Below are 22,210 nucleotides of genomic sequence, written 5' to 3' on the forward strand. Positions count from 1 at the left end.
GATACGACTAAATTGATAAAACAGTTTTAATTTAAAAAGGTATCAGTATAAAATGGGAAAAGTCACCAATTAAAAAATTTTGGAGCATAAATGAAATGGAAATTGTCAAATTAATTCTAAAATTTTAGTTGTTTCATTTAAAAAAACTAAAAACTTAGGACAAGTAACGAACACTTGAATAAGAATAATAAACATGTGAGTAAGATTCATTCTATCAGTATTTGTTAACAAAAAATGGAAATTGTTAAGTCTGGAAGTCTGAAATGAAACTCCTTTCTTCTCCAAGTTGAACTTTTTAATGTTAGCAGTAATTATGAAATATAAATACACACAGGCAAGTACAAGAAATAAATGAAGACTCAAAACTTACAAACGAATAATAAGAGGACAACTAAAAGTTAAAACAATAAAGTCTCACAAAGAAATAATATTGCACGAAGCAAAAAGAAAATTAAAAGTAACTACTAAAGTGAGGGGTTTCTTTTACTACAATTAATGGTACTATTATACTTCATTGTGGTTAATGTTTTCGGGAAGTTTTTATTGTCCTGTGTGGTGGGAAACTAAACTGGTGAATGTGAATGAACAGATCATGTACTGTAACTCACTTGTTTATTTTTAAACCAGCTGTTCAGTTAGCAACAGAAGCCGTGAGCTGCTGGCTTTCAATAAATGCTGCATTGCCTGTGTTTCTAATATACAGTTGTTTATATTATATTACGTTGATGTCCTCCACTAGCCTTTTAAGAAGTCCTGTTCTGAAGTAGCGGATTTGATTTTTGCTGTTCTCTGAGGGCTTTCCCACACATCTCAGTTTCTTACAAGCAGAAGTGAGTTAGCGCAGCATCAGAGACAGAGGGCCGACAGCCTGCCCATGGATGTGACTGGAGAGGAATCACAGCAGCCAGGGTCCACAGGGACTTTGGGCTCTTCAAAGACCACAGCCACAAGTGGCCTTCTCAAGGTAAAGAAACTCTTCAACTGGGATTTATTCATACAAATCTAGACTCTTTTGAGGTACCCTTGTGATTTGGAATCAGCAATTGTGTGTGTTTTACTTCTCAGCTTGTTGTGACCAACCCTGTGATTTTCGGAAAAAGAAAAAGAAGGAAAAGTGTCACGTCTCACACTCTCCTTCGCAAACGGCGCTGCGTTCCCAAACCCACTGTTTCACAATCTCATTCCAAGCCAAGCAGCCATATCACCCTGCAACTCACAACAGGCAACCCACTGAAGCTCAGCAGGTGTGAGCCTGGTCAGTACCTGGATGGGAGACCTCCTGGGAAAAACTAAGGTTGCTGCTGGAAGAGGTGCTAGTGGGGCCACCAGGGGGCGCTCACCCTGCGGTCCATGTGGGTCCTGATGCCCCAGTATAGTGACGGGGACACTACACTGTAAAACAGGCACCGTCCTTCAGATGAGATGTAAAACTGAGGTCCTGACTCTCTGTGGTCGTTAAAAATCGCAGGGTGTTTCTCGAAAAGAGTAGGGGTGTAACCCCGGCTTTCTTGCCAAATTTCCCCCTAGCACTTACCAATCAAGGCCTCCTAATAATCCCCCTCTATGAACTGGCTTCATTACTCTGTTCTCCTCCCCACTGATAGCTGGTGTGTGGTGAGCGTTCTGGCGCACTATGGCTGCCGTCGCATCATCCAGGTGGGGGCTGCACATTGGTGGTGGTGGAGGGGAGTCCCCTTTACCTGTAAAGCGCTTTGAGTGGAGTGTCCAGAAAAGTGCTATATAAGTGTAAGCAATTATTATTATTCCTAATTGAACCCATCACATTCCCACACGCACCAGATTCCACAAATTCTCACTTCTGAACCAATTATCCAACCATATCCCTTTCCTTTCAGGATCCTCCAATTCTACCAATTGGTTTCCTGACAAAAAGAGTAAAATCTTTTCACTTCCTGTTTTAAAATACACATAGGATTTTCTTTTGGCATGTTGGCAGGCCTGGTAACAGTGTTGGAATCAGAGTTAGAAGTCCAAACCTATGGCCAGCTGTTTTACGTAGTAGGAAAACAAAGGTATGATAACATTAAAAAGGCTGAGAGGATGTTTGCTAGTAGTTAATTAATAGAAGCCAGGGTATCGGCTTGAACAACAAGCTGGGTAGGTTGTTCCAGACTCCCACAACAATTTGTGTACAGAAGTGCCTTCTATTCTCATATTAAAGTTATTATTTTCCATCTGTTTTCTCTAGTTTCTTGTTTCACTGTTCATCGGGTTAACTTTGTCAGTACATTTGGAGATTCTGAATACATGAATCAAGTCTCTTCTTATTAATAGTAATAAATATGTTGCTATAGAATGCTAGGAAAATTCAATCAGTGCTGTAAATTGTTTTGAGAAGAGTAGCTGTAATTATTTTTATATGCCAAAAATGTATACTGATGTCTTTGTTGTATTTCAGTAACTTTTGCAGGTGCAGCAGTACAAACTGAATAAAATTAAAGATAATTAATACAAGAAAAATAAATATTTTATTGTACTTTGACATATCTGTTATGGTTTTCCATTAAAACTGTAAGTAGAGCAGGACTAGGAGCTAGGTTTTGTGACGAGGTATATTTTTTAGTGATTTATGTTGTTATACCTCGTACATTTCCACATTTCCAGGATCTGTCTCCCTCCCCTCCTACCACACCATTTACACCCTTGCCGCAGCTCCCTAGCTCATTCCTTGCAATAGTGAGCTGCCGTTTCTCAGTTAGGCGAGTCACACTAACTGCTCTCCACACAATTGGTCCTTGTATGGCATTTGTTAAAATCTAACCAAGCTCCTGAATTGCAGCTTTTGAAGAAAAGTGCCAAAAGTGAAGCTGAAGAAAAAGATGATGATGATGACGTCGCAGATAAAGAACACGTTTATCCAGTCCTTGTCACTAATGGTGAACTGGTGAGTTCCTCGTCATTAAACACCTAGCAAGAACCAGACTAATGGTCGTAATTTTCAAATACATTTTTTCATTTGAACAATAAAAAGTCTAGCCTGGAAATTAAATAAACATGATTTTTACCAAATGGAGAGTGAAACGTACATGTAAAATACAGTTTCACCCAAATCAACACCTGTGAATAATTCTTCATTTAAACACTCCCAAATGTAGAAGCTCAGTACATAGGGTTTTCCTAACTCTAAAAATATATTTTGAAATGGGAAGTTTCTTCATTGATCTCATTGTTCACAGCTATGAGTACCGAATCATAAAGGATCTTATGCCTTTTAGTAAAGAACTTATAAAACACTAGGTCTCAGGTTTTTCTAAGGTCGAGGAGTTCTGAGCTAGTCACCACAAAGTCTTGTTTTGAAAGATGATCAAGATGATTATTATTTGTTAGCTGGCTCAGTAGACATGCTTGCTTTGCCTGTATATTTATATGCAACTGAATGCAGGGAGTTCACAGGATGCTGTTTAAAAAGCTGGGAATGTCGTTCCTGCACTGAGGAACAAGGTTAGAGAATGAACAGAGTCTCGAATTGTTCGAATGGAGAAGGGCTATCACAACCACTATTTCGTTTCTTTTTAAGACAGTGTGACATACTGCATATTCCAAAGCTTCTAGATATGTTATCATACATTTATTTCTATTAAAAAATCGTTTCTGCACTGAGGAACAAGGTTAGAGAATGAACAGGCTCTCGAATTGTTAGAATGGAGAAGGGATACAGAGAACCCCAGAGAAACAGAGGAATAGTGAGTGTAGGAAAGGGTATAGGGAGAGATAAGTTACTGAAGACGGGTAGGAACAAAATGAGAGACAAGGTCTTGTTTCTTTTTATCCAAATGCATGCAGTCATGGGAAGGGAGTGAAGGGACTGGAGTAAAAGGATTGGGAGAAAAGTGAGGAAGAGAAACAATCAGGGCGAAAAGTGGATTGCAGAATTCTGAGTTAGTTGATTTAAATACTTTTAGCTGTAACCAGGATGCCAGCAGAGAGGAAGATATAGTAGCTGAAATGGGATCATACCAGGGCTTGAACCAGCGGTCGTGTGGGACAGTTGGTATGAAAAGGGTGAAAACTGTTGTTCAAGAAGATGTGTCAGGATCATGCCAGAGAAGAAATGCTTTGAGGATTGGAGATGAAAGGTTTTAGGGTGCTGTCAAGGTTCTTAGCTGAGGGAGAGGTGATGGACTCAAGTGAAAAAGAAATAGAGAGGTCCTCAGAGGAGAAAGGGCAGTAGAGGTGAGACAAAATGTTTTTTTCCGAGTTGAGAGAAAAATGTAATTCACAGTAATATATATATATTTGTGTTTTTTGAATTAGAAACGGTTGTTGCTTCTAGTGAAAAGCAGAAAACCTTTCTTAAAACAAATTAAAACTAATGACCCTGCAATTCTGGAAATTATTTACTAATATATGACATATTTAATCAACATAACCTGAAATAGATTCCAAGGCTTCAAACTACATACGTTTAGCAATGATATTCTATTTTTATTGAACACTATTCCAGCAAGTGCTAGTGAAGATTTTGCCCGAACTATTGAATGTAGGACATTTAAATATCTATGATTCCATGGAGAGACAGAAATAAGTAATCTGAAAGCATGTTTTTATTATGTTTTATTATTTCAGACTGGATGCTTACTAGTTTACATTAAAAACTGCAGAGAGTTCACAAGGAGCTGTATCCTTTGTACTAATCCAGAATTTTGGTAATACTCCAAAATATCCTGTAATCTCGCAGCTGGAGGTATTTTGAATTTCAATGATTGTTATGGGGCCAACATGTTTAGACTGTGCAAGAATGGGTCTTTTATTATTTTTACTTATTGTCCCCCAGGGCTCAATCCAACCTGTGCCAGAGATGTTGAGTTATAGTCATCCAAATGCCTCAGATAAAAACACATTAAATCAATCTTTATGACATACATCTTCATACGTATTAAACATGATGACAAGCATGTTGCATTGTTCTGTGAGCTTGTGTGATATTAATAACTTATAACGGTATGTCACTTACGTGACATGCCATCTCTTTAATCAATCTGCAGTTGATGTCATGGTGGTTTTCTCATTTATCTGCATGACCAAAAGGAACTCTAAAAAAAAGAAAAAGAAAAGTGAACATAAGAAAGAATGCCAAACTATTTTTTGACAAATGTGACAAGGAAGTCTGTATGCCTGAGAATTGATGAGCATTGCAAAGATTACAATCTGAAACGCCACTTTCCAAAATAGCATCATGATTATGGCAACAACATAATAGCTGATGAAGAGACAGAACAACTGAGAAACATTCTTCTAACTCAGCCAAATGTTTTCGAGAGACAAGCCTTAGTTCTTGAAGTGGCCAAATAAAATAAAATGAACAGGACGCTGGCTTGTTGAGCCCTGAATACCTCAAATATGAAAAAAAAAAACGTTCTTATAATAATCAGCTAAATCAATCCCAGGAAGAGAGGGTACCTATAACAATCTTGTAATTTACTCATCCAGTTTTTAATTGTCTAAAATCATTATACATCCATGCACTACCAAAGAGGCTTATCCTGGTGAGTGGGTTAATCTGGCAGAGTCTCGAATTGTTCGAATGGAGAAGGACTATCACAACCACTTTTTAGTTTCTTTTTAAGAAAGTGTGACATACTGTATATCCAAAGCTTCTAGATATCTGATCATACATTTATTTCTGTTTATAAAATCTTGATGTTATCTCTCTTTACTGCAGACTTTAAAATGGTGAAATGTCCAACATGTAAATTAATAATTTTGAGAAAATTAAAACAAGTCTAACCCCCCCGGATCTATCATTCCTACAGATGTGAAGTCTGGTAGACAGTGATGTTTTCACTAGGTGAGCCAGTTGGGAGCTTCTGTAATAGACCTGCTTCCACATTTGCAGTGCTGGTGTAGCTGTTATTAGTCTCTGCTTTTTTAGGCTTTGTCATTTCACTTAACAGCAGACATGTAGCTGACCTGAAAAAGGGAATGCTGGGATTTGTCAGAATAAGCATCGGAAACACAGTCAAATGCACTATTACTCAGCCCTGTAAAGATCCCAAGGCAGGAAAATCAGAGATGCCCCTGAGATTTAATGAATGGAAGTACTTTGCAGTTCAGGTATGTCCTTTTTGTTTTGTTTTTCCACTTTCCCCTAAGTCTGCATTGTTTTCGTTAATGTGTTCAGTATATTGTGAGAGATAATATTAGAAAACTGTGGTAGTTTGAAGAATCAACATCTTTAAAACTACCTCTATATAAAAAAGGACAGTGATTCTCATATATGGAAGAGCAAGTAATGGGCCAATTCAGTTCAAAGAAGCACAACTGGTAATTTTACTTTCGAAACTGGTACATTTCAATCCAGTAGAGTAATGAGGTGTCTTAATATTAGGAACCAAGGTGCAGAGTCATACATTCATTTTCGGACTGTTTCTGGCGCAGCACAAACCGTGAGGAGAAATGACAATGGAGAGAGATTTTAATTATTAAAGTCCCTCTTCAATATTGAAATGGAGTGGAGTGCCTTTTCACTGATGTTATACCGAGTCATAACATCTCATTAGTATGAACGGAACCAGTGACATCATTGCAGGGGTCTGTCCCTTCTTCTAAAGTAGCCACAGCACTGACAAGCTCGCTTGATCTTTCGAGTTCCTATATCTCTACTTCAGTATTGCTGTCACCTTAAACCTGCTGGGAGATATACAGTGCCTTGCGAAAGTATTCGGCCCCCTTGAACTTTTCAACCTTTTGCCACATTTCAGGCTTCAAACATAAAGATATAAATTTTTAATTTTATGTGAAGAATCACCAACAAGTGGGACACAATTGTGAAGTGGAACGAAATCTATTGGATTTTTGAAACTTTTTTAACTAATACAAAAATGAAAAGTGGGGCGTGCAAAATTATTCGGCCCCCTTGCGTTAATACTTTGTAGAGCCACCTTTTGCTGCGATTACAGCTGCAAGTCGCTTGGGGTATGTCTCTATCAGTTTTGCACATCGAGAGACTGAAATTCTTGCCCATTCTTCCTTGCAAAACAGCTCGAGCTCAGTGAGGTTGGATGGAGAGCGTTTGTGTACAGCAGTTTTCAGCTCTTTCCACAGATTCTCGATTGGATTCAGGTCTGGACTTTGACTTGGCCATTCAAACACCTGGATACGTTTATTTGTGAACCATTCCTTTGTAGATTTTGCTGTATGTTTGGGATCATTGTCTTGTTGGAAGATAAATCTCCATCCCAGTTTCAGGTCTTTTGCAGACTCCAACAGGTTTTCATCCAGAATGGTCCTGTATTTGGCTGCATCCATCTTCCCCTCAATTTTAACCATCTTCCCTGTCCCTGCTGAAGAAAAGCAGGCCCAAACCATGATGCTGCCACCACCATGTTTGACAGTGGGGATGGTGTGTTGAGGGTGATGAGCTGTGTTGCTTTTACGCCAAACATATCGTTTTGCATTGTGGCCAAAAAGTTCGATTTTGGTTTCATCTGACCAGAGCACCTTCTTCCACATGTTTGGGGTGTCTCCCAGGTGGCTTGTGGCAAACTTTAGACGAGACTTTTTATGGATATCTTTGAGAAATGGCTTTCTTCTTGCCACTCTTCCATAAAGGCCAGATTTGTGCAGTGTAAGACTGATTGTTGTCCTATGGACAGACTCTCCCACCTCAGCTGTAGTTCTCTGCAGTTCATCCAGAGTGATCATGGGCCTCTTGGCTGCATCTCTGATCAGTCTTCTCCTTGTCTGAGCTGAAAGTTTAGAGGGACGGCCAGGTCTTGGTAGATTTGCAGTGGTCTGATACTCCTTCCATTTCAAGATGATCGCTTGCACAGTGCTCCTTGGGATGTTTGAAGCTTGGGAAATCTTTTTGTATCCAAATCCGGCTTTAAACTTCTCCACAACAGTATTACGGACCTGCCTGGTGTGTTCCTTGGTCTTCATGATGCTCTCTGCGCTTTCAACAGAACCTTGAGACTATCACAGAGCAGGTGCATTTATACAGAGACTTGATTACACACAGGTGGATTCTATTTATCACCATCAGTCATTTAGGACAACATTGGATCATTCAGAGATCCTCGCTGAACTTCTGGAGTGAGTTTGCTGCACTGAAAGTAAAGGGGCCGAATAATTTTGCTCGCCCCACTTTTCATTTTTTTATTAGTTAAAAAAGTTTCAAAAATCCAATAGATTTCGTTCCACTTCACAATTGTGTCCCACTTGTTGGTGATTCTTCACATAAAATTAAAAATTTATATCTTTATGTTTGAAGCCTGAAATGTGGCAAAAGGTTGAAAAGTTCAAGGGGGCCGAATACTTTCGCAAGGCACTGTATATTGTATTTCACTTCTCCATGGGGACCCCAGTACAGTATAGTGCATTCATAGGCTTAAAACTCCAAATGGTGGAATGACTGTGTTTGGTCAGAACTCATTTTCTCTTCATTTTTAAGAAAGAAGGCGAAGGCAAACCTGTCATGATTTTGCAGTAGTTAGGAATCTTTATTTCGCTGCCTAGGGCCCCTGAAAAATGTCTGATGTTTTTGAGCAGCTGGAATTTGAATTGTTATGGTTGAATATTGTTCATACCAAGAGCATCCCTTTTCCTATTCTGATATTCACTGTAAAAGAAGAAGTTGTTCATGACTGTCTTAAAAGCATTCAGAAACACCTGTATTTTATAGTAGAGTAATAAGTAAGGATATGCTGCTATCACTCTATTTGGCTCTTGAGGGACCTACGGAATAAATTTACTAACATTTTTTACTGAACCGGGCTGTGATATCTTATATCTCTGCAACTGTATCCCCATCACATGCATGCAAACAAATATCACTGGACAAGCTGGTTCTGCTTGTACTGTAGGTAGAGTGTAGCTCAACCCCATCACAGGTCCAAAAGAACCAGAATCACTTCTGGAAAGTGGAGTGGGTTGTGTACTGGTCAGCATACCGCGCACGGATGCTCTGGTGGATCCACGGCACAAGACCCGACTCTATGACTTCCCACCAGCAGCACTTCCACCACAATATGTCATAGGAATACTGTCACGATTGTTACTCCTCCTCTTAAGGGCGCTCCAGCTCTTCCTAGTTCTGTCCCATTCCCCACACCTGTTCCTTATTCCAGCCCCTCTTTAGTTCCACCTTTAAAGCCAGACACAGGCGTTTGCCCGGGGCTTCTCATTGAATCCCGTTTTGTGAGAGCCCAGGGTCCTGCTGCGTCTGGCTCCGTTATGGTTTTAGCTTCCTGTTCCTGATTCCCTGCCCCGCCGGTCCCGACCCGGTTCTGGTTTTTAATTACTTTGGATGGATCCCCTGGTCTTGGACTCTGCCTCCTGTATTGGATTTCCCTTTTGGATTTTTGCTTGGATTGTTCGCCCCGGACTCAATTCCCCTGGACACCTGCTCACCTCGGACACGCCCCCCTGCCTCCTGACCCACTCCTGCATGATATTTTTCCCTATTGCTTCACCTTCCGGATCGTGTCGTCCGCATAGGGCCCGGAAATAACTGATCCTGACAAATACAGGACAATAGCATCTATGTTCTGTTGGTGGCCCTTACAGTAGGTCGCTGTGGAGGTTGATAGTGATGAAGAAAATGGGAGATCTCTAACACCATGCCCCATCCCTCCAGTTGCTATATTCACACAATTTCTCTATATTGAGGGAAAACCACAGTGAAGATCTTCCTTGAGGCAATACCATCTTTGTCCGAAGTTGCGCATCACCTGGACGCCCAATTCCTTCAGCGTGCATAGCAGCTATATCTGTCCACCAATCAGCGACCCTTCACCTCAGTCCTACACACTCTAACAGGGTCCCTCAACTGAGCAACTGGATTCGATGGCTGTATAGTTTGTAGTCTTGAAAGAAGCCTCTTCATATTGTCCATCACAACGCCCCACAAAGTAAATGAGCTCTAAGCCCATGGTGGGAGAATCTTCACTGCTCATGGCCCTGAACCTGTTTCCACTTAGTGTCATGATCGTAAGCCCCTCCTCTTAAGGGCGCTCCGGCTCTTTCTTGTTTGTCTTGAGTTTTTGCACCTGCCTCCTGTTGCAGCCCCTCCCTACAAAAGCCAGATGCTCCCACCATTCCAGGCTCAGCTTTGGAAGATGGACGCCTGGAAGCCCGCCTACCAACGAGTCCTGGGTCCGGGGCTGGGAGCTCCTGGCCCCGTTAACCTTTTTTCATTCCTCCGACCTTTCGCCGGATCCCGCTCAGGCTTTTAACTTCTGGCATGCCTCTGTCTTGGATGGACCACCCGGCTCTGGACTCTTGCCTACTCTGGATTACCCTACGGACTCCCTTTGGACTTGTTTGCATTGGATCACGCCCCGGAGCACCAGCGCACCGTCGACACACGCCCCCTGTTCTTTTTCCAGCCCCGATCCCAGTCTTCTTTCCCCGTGTTTGTTTCACTGCCCTCCGGATTCTGCCGTCTGCATAAGCTCCTGAAAAACACTTCGTGACACTTAGGCTGAAGCTGTACTTTAGAAGTCTATCTCTCAGATCATAAACAAGCCAGCTCTACCTTTGGCTTTCTGACTATATGTAGCTGTGATGAACCTAGTGCGTCTCTCAAGACACATAAAATGCGCAACACCATTGCTGTGACCCTGTAGTTCACCCTTGGACAGTGGACATACGAAAAACTGCATCTTACTCGACCACTTTGGACAAGAATACACCAGACGCCTGATCTCCTTCTGTATTCTTTTGAATGGCACCCCCCTAGCAGACTTCTATATGGTTGATATGTAATCCTTTCCATCTATATTTATCCAATTCTACAACCTTAATGTGCTAGATTCCACACGTTTGCCTGCCACTGTAAGTACCAAAACCAAAACCATCAAGCTCTAGCAGCACAACCAAACTCTACCTGCAGCTGGTTGTCTGCTCTTGTGTGTTAAAGGTACCTCATCCACACAGGTAATGACTGAATTCTGCGTTGTCTCCTCAACCTTATTTTATCAAAAAGATATACAGTCATCAACATTTTTGTGGTCTTTCTTTGCTGATCTTCCCACCCTTTGGGTAAAATGGCATATACTATAGTAGCCTCTGTCACCTCAACGTCAAGCTAAGGGGTAGTCTGCTGAGATGTGGCTGGGTCCCTTCGGACCAATTCCATATATTGTATCAATATCACATCAGTGTCAAGGCACTTCACAATCACTGCATTCGTTTTCAAGGAACCAAGTTTGTAAGATCAGGATAAGATCAGACCCATCATTATATTTCTGAGATTGAGCAGTTAACTACCCTACACAGGTTAGGGTGAGAGATAAGAGAGGTGTGTGCAATGATGGACATGAATGTTAATTAGCCCTTCATCCAATCACTACAGGAAAATCCGAACTCTTACTGCTTCTCATTTTATCTTTATACACATACTGTATAATATTTACCTCTGATGAAAACATAAGGTATCTTCACAGTGAAAAAGACTTCAGCAATGATGTCAAAGCAACAAACCAGTTCATCCATCCATCTTCCAATTGTCCCTGCAATAATTGTGAGGGAGTCAAAGCCTTTCCCAGCAAGCAACGGGTGCACGGGAGGGTACACCCTGGACAGGACGCCAGTCTATTGCAGGGCACACGCAGATGCAGACACATCTGTTCACACCAGGACCAATTTTCCCAGAAGCCAATTGACTTACCAATATGTCTTTGGACTGTGGGAGGAAACTGGAGAACCCAGTGAACACCCACACAAACTCCACGCAGATAGTACCCCAGGTCTGGAATTGAACCAGGGGTCCCAGCGTAATGCTACCCACTCTGCTACCATGCTGTCCAACAAGCCAGTGAATAATGGTAAATGCAGTATTAATTTACTGACCCATGAAGAATTTAGCCCTAAGATACATACTTTGCGTGACTTTACTGCGTCTTTTTATAATTGAATAAAATGATGGGGGGTTTTATTGTTGACAGAAATTTCTGCTTTGTGTAGTCTTACGAGTCTGTGTGTCCAACAACCAAAACTGCTTTCTCAGGCGCTAGCAGTGACCACTAGCATTCCATTGATATGGATCACAAGGAAGGTTAATGTACAGTATTTCTGGTTTTGTTGTCTTTATGTATGTTGTATTTTTGGGTTCCTAACCTGTAGTTCTCTTCCAGGCACTCCCGTCATTGGCTTAGGAAATGTGATTAATTTTACAACTGAAAACTGACTTTGATTAGTTTATTGCTGCATAATTAGAATGGGTGTACAAACGTCAACAAAAGCATTTCACTGAGTGTGTGAATGTTTATTTAGAAAGCGGGTCCCTTGAGGCTGGGATGTAACCAAAGCGCTAAGAGAAATCCAGTACAAGCACAGGAAGGACCTGACTCTTCAAAACAGACACCCCATTCAGTGTGAAAAGGGATGGGTCATACAACATAACAAACCAAGCCTTTAAAACAGATTTCTCACTTCTGTCTTACTAATGAAAATGTAGATATGACATTTTATATATATTTACTGTATACTTTATAGGTTTTTCAATGCCATTTTAATTTACTTCTCCAGTCAACTTGCTGGCAATAACATTTCAGAAGTTTCTAGAATCGAAGTTTGCTGAAATCGTCAGTGTGGGAAATATCAAGCTAATCCCAAATATGTGAGAATACACTCACAAGAATTCAAGCAGACAGGGAAATAACATCACCTGTGTTTCTTATACTTCTGTATTAGCGTGTCTTTACTTCATATAAGAGCGATTCGGTTAAGTTATTGGAATGAAAAACAATTATCGTTGGGGAAAAAAACAAGTGCATGTTTTATTTATTCTTGCCCTTTTTCTAGATAGCTAAACACAGCACAGATGACAGGAACAAGCTGGTGGTGGAATTGATCTTCTTTGAGCCTGAGAGTGGCATGCCTAAGCTTTTGGGCAAGATGACCTTAAACCTTCTGGATATCGTGCATGTGAGATACAGTACACTGTTTCTGGGTTTTGTGTGGGATTTCTGTTTTACAAGGCAGAGATGGGACAACCCTATGGTCTATTTACAGCAGGCGGGTATAGAATGTTGTCAGAGACTTGCTAAAAAACACTTGCTATAATTGCTGACAAAGGTGCTTCTACCAGACATTGAGTAGGCCTGAATATGTACACAATCAACATATTTCAGATTTGTCTCTTTACCGTTGGCTGACATTTACTGTAACTTGTCTTACCCTTAGATGTTTTCAGCATCATTCTGAATAAATGATTAAGTTTGATAAAATGTCTATGGGTTTTATGTGTAATTTCACAAAATGGGACACCACAGGATCCGTCTGAATACTGTATGTTTGCAAGACACTATTCTGTTACCTTTACGTTGAGAAATTAAATGTAATAAACTACTTTGTGCAATACATTTAAAATCATAGGCTATGTCAGTGGAAAAATGTAACTTAATCTGTTTTATACAACCAGACAAACAGAATGTGAGTAGAGTGGGATTAATAAAATACAACTGTATTTTCAGAAAATGACATTCACCGAACTTCATGATGTGAAGCTTAAAGGACAGGTAACCGGCTTTTCAGTTTCTAAGATGTTGACAACTATAAAATTCTGTATTTAATAATATATCTTGTTATATTTTTTTGAGATGTGAGGTTAAATTAGCTTAATACATGGAGTTTCACGATCATTCAGAAGGTCCTGAATAAAGCATTTGTATCAGTTTATGAAATGAAAAGAGAGTTTGGTGTTAAAAGAAACGAATCCATTCATTCATGGGATTCCCATATACTGTAATAATAATAATAATAATAATAATAATAATAATAATAATAATAATAATAATAATAATAATCCTTGGGCAAAGAGTTCCAGAGCTTGGGGGCATAGCAGGAGTAGGCCCTGTCGCCCATGCAATGTAGACGGGCTTGGGGGACAGTAAGGAGGGCAGAATTTGAAGAGAGGAGGATGTGATGTGGGGAGTAGGGCGATAATAGTTCAGACAGGTGTTTGTGAATAACATTTATATTTCAGTGCAGTAGTCCTAATAATAATGACAACATGTGCAAAATCCTTCTATAGTTTTTGACATGCAAAGACATGTGAGTGTCCAAGCATTACGCTGAAGTCTATACTGTATAAAAATAATAAAACTCTAACACAATCATTAAATCATAAAATGCAATTCCACATTTTCAAGCCACATTCTCCTACCAGCTCTGCTGAAGTTCCCACTTTCACATATAATTGGGTGGAGCAGTGGCTCTGTGGCTAAGGATCTGCACCTGTGGCTGGAAGGTTGCTGGTTCAAATCCTGCATCTAGCAGAGGAATCCTACTCACCTGGGCCCCTGAGCAAGGCCCTTAACCCCAACTGCTCCAGGGGTGCCGTATAAACAGCTGACCCTGTGCTCTGTGCTCTCTGTCTCTCCCTGTCTGTGTGTCTCATGGAGAGCAAGCTGGGGTATGTGAAAAGATAATTCCTAATGCAAGAAATTGTAAAGGGTTAATAAAGTGATGTTGTTGTTATTATTATTATTAATGCTGTCTGATATAAGGCTCCTTGTTGCTATTCTTTTCACTGCTATTTAATTTTCCTCCACATACCCCAGACCAACTTTACATCAGAAAGTGGAATTCCTGGAGTACAGCCCAGTGCTATTTCTGTTATTTAGCTTGTTTATAAAAGCCTTAAATAAAAAAAAGATGGTATACATGCAAATGTTATTTATTATTAGGATGTTATCACTTGTATAGCAGACACCCTTTTCAAATACAGAATTTGAAAGTACAGAACAATACAGAACAACTGACAATACAGAAAAACTTATATTAAGTGGAAGTGGAAGCAGATAGTATAGATACAGAGCAATATTTTAATTGGTTTAGGGTCTAATGTGGACAATATTAAATAAGAATTTATAGATAATACATTATACATTTTTATTATTATATTTAATGTCTTAATGTGTATTTTGCATTAACTTTTAATATGTGATTTATTGTTATGGTTTTGTTTTTAATTTGCACATTTCTAACAATTAATCTCAGATGTCATTTTTTAACTGTGGTTATATAACTGAATGCTTAGAAATCCCTCTCTCTGCAAATGCAGATAATATGGTAAAGCAGATACCATGTAGAAGTACTGTATGTTATAACTGTTTTTATCCTTAAAGGTTATTTGTAAGATTGAGCTGGAGATCTCTTTCACCTATGGGTCCTTGGGATATGGATATTCACATCAGGTATTGTACCCAGACTCACAAGACCTGTACTATACCCTTTTCACCATTTTCACTCTTTTTAATCCTGTACTTTCCCAACATCTGGATCTGGACTGGATCCTAACTGGAATCCAAGATCTTCTCCCCCTAACATGAAAATTAATATTACCGATTCCAATTTGTAGAGAGCAGTCATTTGGATCCAGATCTATTGTGTTCGATATCTGTCTCCGTTTTGCATCCCATTAATTATTTGCCGGGGACTTTGTTATAATTAGTTTCTTCTATTATCAAAACGGATTTTTTTCAAATTTCTATTCTTCAAAAGATTTCATCTACTCCATCTATAGATGTTTAATGTAAATTCAATTAATAATCAATTAACATATTTGTTAAGTTCTGTATACTGTATATAGATATGTATTATGAATTCATTGCAAAGCATATAGCATATTTTAAAGGTACTTTAGCATGATTACTAAATACAGTATCTACAGATACAACATATGATAATAATGCGTCATCTACTGTATATGCACTTGCTATACTGTATATTGATGCTCACCAATTAACTTGTGAACATCACAGAGTATTTTCTACTATTACTTCTATTTCTTGTAGTTTGTTACTAATAAATCTAACATTAAGATACTAATGTGATGACATTTAATAACCTGATCCTTTGATGTTTTGGTTTTGAAGCAAAAGGCTTTAAAATACAATCATTCAATGACTCCTAAAATTCCCAATTACAAGCTAGATTGACCACATCGAGCAGAGGGAGAAACAAGACTATTTTTCAGGGAGTTTTTGAATTTTTATTTCAATAGTGATGAATGGAACAATGATGCATGTTTAAAGGAAGAGCCAAAATAAAGAACTCATGCAGGACAGATAGTGTTATGTTTTTTAGCGTCACAGAACGATATTTAATATTACTTGGTAATACAGTTCTGATCACAGTGAAATGCATCAACTATCTTAACAAGAATATAATACAGGAAGTCTGGTTCTAGAGTTTCAATGTTTCATGCTCTTTCCTAGCTGAGACACCCACAGAAGGACCTACAAACAATAGCGGAAAGATCACAATTCTTAAGGATCTTTCCACTGGAGCAAAGAAAGGACCCACACTTGTAAGACAACGTTTTCTGTCTCCGCAAGCTGTATCCATGAGAATCTTTAAGGTGGGGCACAGTATTGCATATTACTTAAGTTGTACATGATGAAGTTTCAACTTTGCTTTCAGTAATGTGACCACCGGACGGCCATCGGAGTACCCAGAATTCCTGTCTCCTCATTTAAACGTACAAGTTGGAAGCCCAGCTAAATCTGAGCACAATATCTTAAGCTCATCTCCAGTGGAAGACCTTTCCATTCCTAAAATGTCTCAGATGGTTCTAGAAATAATGCAGACTAGGAAAAGGTAAAGTATAGTGGTAGACTTAATAATCACCAATTTCCTTTCAGAAAGTGATTCATAGCCTCTAAAGCAAACTGTTATAAAATTGTATGACCTAACATGTTGCAGCCTACCATAGACATCAAAGTTTCTATTTAAAAGTGTGGAATTGTTATCACAATGAATGAACATGATTTTTTTACAAATCCATTTGTGACAATTGCAGCATTCACTTCTCTGATAATTGTAATAAGGGAATTATTGCCAGATCTGTTTCTGTGATGCCTGCTAGGCTGAAGGTCGTCTGCTGTCATCTGCTCTTGACAGAAAACATTTCTGACTCCTGCTATACTCTCTTAACAGGACAGTCCCCTCTCAAGTCATTACAAGCAGCATAGAGTATGTTTCCTAGGGTGATAGTAGTCACCTTTGTAATCTTACTGTCACACCCCACACTCTCCCTCTCAAACAGCCTTGCATTCCCACTGTTTCACAATCTCATTCCTAATTGAACCCATCACATTCCCACATGCACCAGATTCCTCAAATTCTCACTCCCAGACCAATTGTCCAACCACATCCCTTTTCCTTCAGTATTTGAAGTTCCCTCACACACCTCGTGTCTCAGCCTTTTTGATTGATCTCCTGGTACCAGATCTTTGACATTCCTTTTGGATTTCCCTGGTTACTGGGCTCATTGCCTCCCTAATTGACCAAGCCCCTGGATTATGTCTTTTGGATTGTGCCTGTTCTGTTGCGTATTCTGTGGGATTCACGGTTCCACATAAGGATCCTCCTATTCTACCAATTGGTTTCCTGACACTTACTGTCTTGATTAAAACTGCATGTGTGGCTCCACTGAGATTTTACAGTGTGCGCATACTTTAGTCTTGGGAGTGTGTTCTGTTTTATTCTTTTTCGTCTCTTCCCACATGTAAAGTTAATTAAAAGCCCCACAAACAAACTGTGTCCTGTAATCAGTGATCCCATCTGTGGCCACAGGTTGAATGAGCTCAAGAAGGTTTACGAAAACTTCCAAACGCGAGGCGAATCTATCCAGTTCATCGAGAAATTGGTGATGAAAAAAGGACCTCGTCAAAATAATCCCCCCAGAATGTACAAGAAGTTCAAGGTAAGGGAACAAATGTGGTTTTATATTTTGTGTGGCTTTAGAGTAAAACGTATCAGACTGTTGTACCAGAACAGGAGCCAAGAGCCGTCGTGTGGTTGACAGCATCTCACCGGTTTGAAAGAAAGAAACAAAGGCAAAGCATTATGAGAGGTGAAGTGGGGTGCCACTTGTACTGCAGGTCAAGAAATATTCATGCACTGATTAAAGGTGGGCGCAGCACATTGGTGGTGGTGGTGGAGGGGAGTCCCCATTACCTGTAAAGTGTGTTGAGTGGAATGTTCAGAAAAGCACTATTGAAGTGGAAGGATTTTTTGTTTTGAAGCACAGATAGCACACAAGAAGAAAAGTCCTTCCAAAATTACGTGGCCCCAGCAGGGGGCGCTCACCCTGCGGTCCATGTGGGTCCTAATGCCCCAGTATAGTGACGGGGACACTATACTGTAAACAGGCACCGTCCTTCGGATGAGACGTAAAACCGAGGTCCTGACTCTCCGTGGTCATTAAAAATCCCAGGGCGTTTCTCGAAAAGAGTAGGGATGTAACCCCGGTGTCCTGGCCAAATTTCCCATTGGCCCTTACCAATTCATGGCCTCCTAATAATCTCCATCTATGAATTGGCTTCATTACTCTGCTCTCCTCCCCACCGATAGCTGATGTGTGGTGAGCGTTCTGGCGCACTATGGCTGCCGTCGCATCATCCAGGTGGATGCTGCACATTGGTGGTGGAGGGGAGTCCCCATTACCTGTAAAGCGCTTTGAGTGGAGTGTCCAGAAAAGCACTATATAAGTGTAAGCAATTATGAATTATTATTATTATTACAATTCAAATGAATACCAAATGGCTCTTCCAGTTGCACGCAGGAGGAGAACTCAAACCGAAAAATGAAGTGAATCCCAACTAACTGTTCTGAATGTCCTGCAGACATCGAAGCAGTGGGAGACTCAAAAAAAAAAAAAACTTCAAATAGAAGTGCATGACGATCCACTTAACAGCATAGTAAATAAATCCCCAAAGCGCTCTGAACTCCCATTTAATCGGGTTTTGCATTTGCTTTTGAGCTTTAGATTGGCTGATCCTAGCCTCTTTAATTGTCTATAGGTTTGACTGTCCTTGCAACCTTACACATTTCTTCACCAGAGTCTGTATAGATTTGATACCTTGGTTGCTACGCCTGTCTGTATCTGTGTGGCTCCTGTAGGTGAACAAGTGGAAGAAGGCAGCAGCTCTTATCCCCATCCTGGTGGCCGCAGTAACCCCAGAGGTCAAGAGCAGAGGTGCGCTGGCTCACTATAACATTTTATTGGTACCTCTTACGGTTTCTTCCACATTGTGTGGCAATAAAAGTTCAAGTCTTATCTTCCTGATAGGCTGACTTATCTATCTTTTGCTTGTCCGGAACCAGCCGTGCATTGATCACCAAGTTCACAAAACCTTGAACTTAATTTGAAAGAGGTTTTAGTACCTCTAACTATAGCCAGAGCTGAAACTGTGCTATTGACTTAGAGTTCTAGAACATTACGTTAAATCCCCCTAATCATAATTGTCATCACTAATTTATTTGTCATCACTAAGTTAATAGAAATTTAAGTTTTCATTAACTTAAAGTTTGTGTTTTTCCAAACCACAGATGTTGCTGTTCCACTGATGAAACACGTGTCCTTCCAGGAGGTACGATTATATCATTGTTTTTACTGTTTGATTTAGAAAGAAAAGTGTTTTTTTTTATACTCGCCAATTTGAAATTCTGTTAATTAACTGTTGTTCGATCTGGCTGTGCTGACACACCCTTGCTAGCCCAGGAGAGACTGACAGGATCATACCACAGACTTTTATTAGTCACAGTGATTCTTGGTGCACAGTGCACTGGGTGCTACCAAGTTGACATTAACTACTGAGCCCCAGGAGTTGGTAATGAAACCTGAAAGATCTCCAGGCTAGTGAGGTTAACCTAGCATCCAACAGGAATCTCCCCACCAAAAGCATCTATTAATGTACTCTGGATTTGAACCAGCAGTCTCCCAGAGGGCCTGTGCTGTGTTCCAGCTGGAACCTCTTTTTCCCCACTATGATAATCTGGAAGTCCTTTTCTCTTTATTGGTTTTAACTGTGCTCTTACATTCTGTATCTTCAGTATAATGGTGAAACAAGTTGACACATGAAGGGATAGTGTGCTTAGTACTTTGGCTTTAACTTGCCTGGCTGAGGAAAGCCTGACAGCACTGGTTGGAGATGGGGGACGTTGGTGTGGAGGAAGAGGAACTAGAAAAGAAGTGCTCTTTTATGCACAAGGAAGCAGAAGTGCGAGATTAGAATTAGACCTCCACTCGAGCTTCTGTTCAATAGCAGCATTAGTTGTGGCGTCTGATGTTCGGACTGTTCAGTTTTTGACAGTAAAAATAAAACAAGAGGCAACTACGTGCAAGAGGTTTCCCACGGCTTCAAATTGTCAATCGCTGCATCAGTCAATCACTGGTGCAGCAACAATGAAAAATGTTAGTGGAGTATAATTCCTGTGTTGAAACCACAAGAATTATAAAGAACAGATAAACCAAAATGTATATTTTTAATGTGGAAACAAGCACAAAAGTGTAATAATATAATATAACCTAATAGCAGATGCTTTAGTTATTATATTTATTATTAAAGCTTCCTGAAGAAGTGTAAGTAATACCTTTAAATATCATGTATGTAAGATCACTTTTTTGGCCATATACAAGGTACTTTGACTTTAAGCTACAGTTGGTGCTAGCCATCAAGTCATTTACAGGAAAGGAAAATGACATTAGGTCTAGCACAAACTGTGGAAAAATTATATTTGCCTCACAAATGGAATAATCCGAATTAAAACAGTCGACAAGCTGTCGAAAATGGGAAGTAATGAAAGTGGGCAAATAGGAATGTACACTTCTGCTTACTGAGAGTTACTGTGGGGTGTGGGTGAGGGCTGAGATGCCAGAGGTGCAGTCTGCAAAGTTGAGTCAGGTACAGAAGAAGATCAGGAGAAACAGTTCTGATTTTTCTGGGTCACTCAATCTGATAAAGCGAAGTAAGGGCTGATAACGAACAACCTCTGGATTTATCAGAGGAGAAGAAGGGATAAAGAAAGTCTGGTGGAACAAGAGAAACAGCGAGGGTGAGAAGTGCAGGGAGAAATATGAGGGAGGAGTATTTTAAACAATGGTATGGAAGAACTAGGGTTTTAAATGAGATTTTTTGCAGCCACAGTAAGCAAGGGGGATCTAAACTAGTTCAGCATTCAGAAGCAAGGAAGAGAAAAGACCAGGCATGCCACAGGATTCTAGATGAGTGGGAGAGGGTCAATGACATTGGCACAGAGGCTGATCAAGAGGGACTCTTGAGCAGATGCACTAGACTAATAGTGTAGCTTAAGGGAGGTATCAGGGTGGCTGATTAAGAAGGAGATATAAGGTAAAAGCTCCTGAACTAAGAGATGTGTAGAATAGGTAAAGATAAGATCACTTTATTGGCCATATACAATTTCTTATATTAGGAATTTGTCTTTTCACGTACCCCAACTCGCTCTCCATGAGACACACAGACAGGGAGAGAAGCTTGGGGTCGGAGTGCAGGGTCAGCCATTTATACGGTACCCCTGGAGCAGTTGGGGTTAAGGGCCTTGCTCAGGGGCCCAACGGAGTAGGATTCCTTAGCCAGCCGCGGGATACGAACCAGCAACCTTCCAGACACAGGCGCAGATCCTTGGCCACAGAGTCACCGCACCACCCGTGGTAGAGAATGGTGGATTCTTCAAAAATCTGTCAAAAAAAAACAGTCAATAAGAATGAAATTGATAAATAGACAATGTTTTCTGTATTAAACACAGCTGACATTTCTATTACCTAGGATCCTGAACAAGGCCTGAGAGAACACACAACCGTAGATGTTGCGGGTCTTTTAAAACACCAACTGCCTGAAGAGGACAGCAAAGCAAACAATGTTCTGGAGAAAACAGATACAGAAGAGTTACAATTAGCCGGTACAGCAACCTGCTCCACTGGTACTAAACTGAAGAAGGAGGAACTACAACCTAAGAAAGAGACTGAGGATTCCTTACAGTCACTGGACAAAAAGCTGTCTTCTCTGTCACTGAGCACCTCTCCAGCTCCAACCAACCAAACCGACAGCCAGACATCCAGGTTGTCAAGGCCTGACAGTCAAAGAGTGGACCATGACGGGGGTCAGTCAGCTGAGGACCGAAAAGAAGAAAAGGAATCTGTACTGCGTACAAATGTGCCTGTTGTCCCAGGTGGTATCATTTCTGTATCGGTCTCACTGACCAAGAGCTCCTCAATGTCAGTAATTTCTAAGAACATGCCAGCCCAGGATCAAGATAAAGTAAGTATGGCAGTACAGTCCTCTCCAAAATCTTAAACACTTTATGACATTACTGGAAAGTGTATGTAAAGTGTATACAGTAGATCTATATAAACTTGCTATTGGGTGACACAGAGGTTTACACCTTCGTGTTAACTCCAAACGTTTTCACCTTATTGGCTTCCGCGCCGGTTCAC

At 40.3% G+C, this 22,210-nt stretch overlaps 1 protein-coding gene across 1 annotated transcript; it reads left to right on the forward strand.

The window, feature by feature from the left end:
- Positions 1–654: 654 nt before the first annotated feature.
- On the forward strand, positions 655–21,850 carry c2cd6 (C2 calcium dependent domain containing 6). The gene is made up of 12 exons (XM_069196275.1): positions 655–964; positions 2,801–2,905; positions 12,769–12,891; positions 13,440–13,484; positions 15,096–15,164; positions 16,188–16,279; positions 16,393–16,569; positions 17,548–17,677; positions 18,877–18,952; positions 19,306–19,346; positions 21,543–21,671; positions 21,791–21,850. The coding sequence occupies exons 1-12, from the start codon at positions 875–877 to the stop codon at positions 21,848–21,850; spliced, it is 1,137 nt and encodes a 378-aa protein (XP_069052376.1). The 5' UTR covers positions 655–874.
- The last annotated feature ends 360 nt before the right edge of the window (positions 21,851–22,210 follow it).

The sequence above is a fragment of the Lepisosteus oculatus genome, chromosome 12 (genome assembly GCF_040954835.1).
Source record: "Lepisosteus oculatus isolate fLepOcu1 chromosome 12, fLepOcu1.hap2, whole genome shotgun sequence".
In the NCBI taxonomy this organism is placed as follows: Eukaryota; Metazoa; Chordata; class Actinopteri; order Semionotiformes; family Lepisosteidae; genus Lepisosteus; species Lepisosteus oculatus.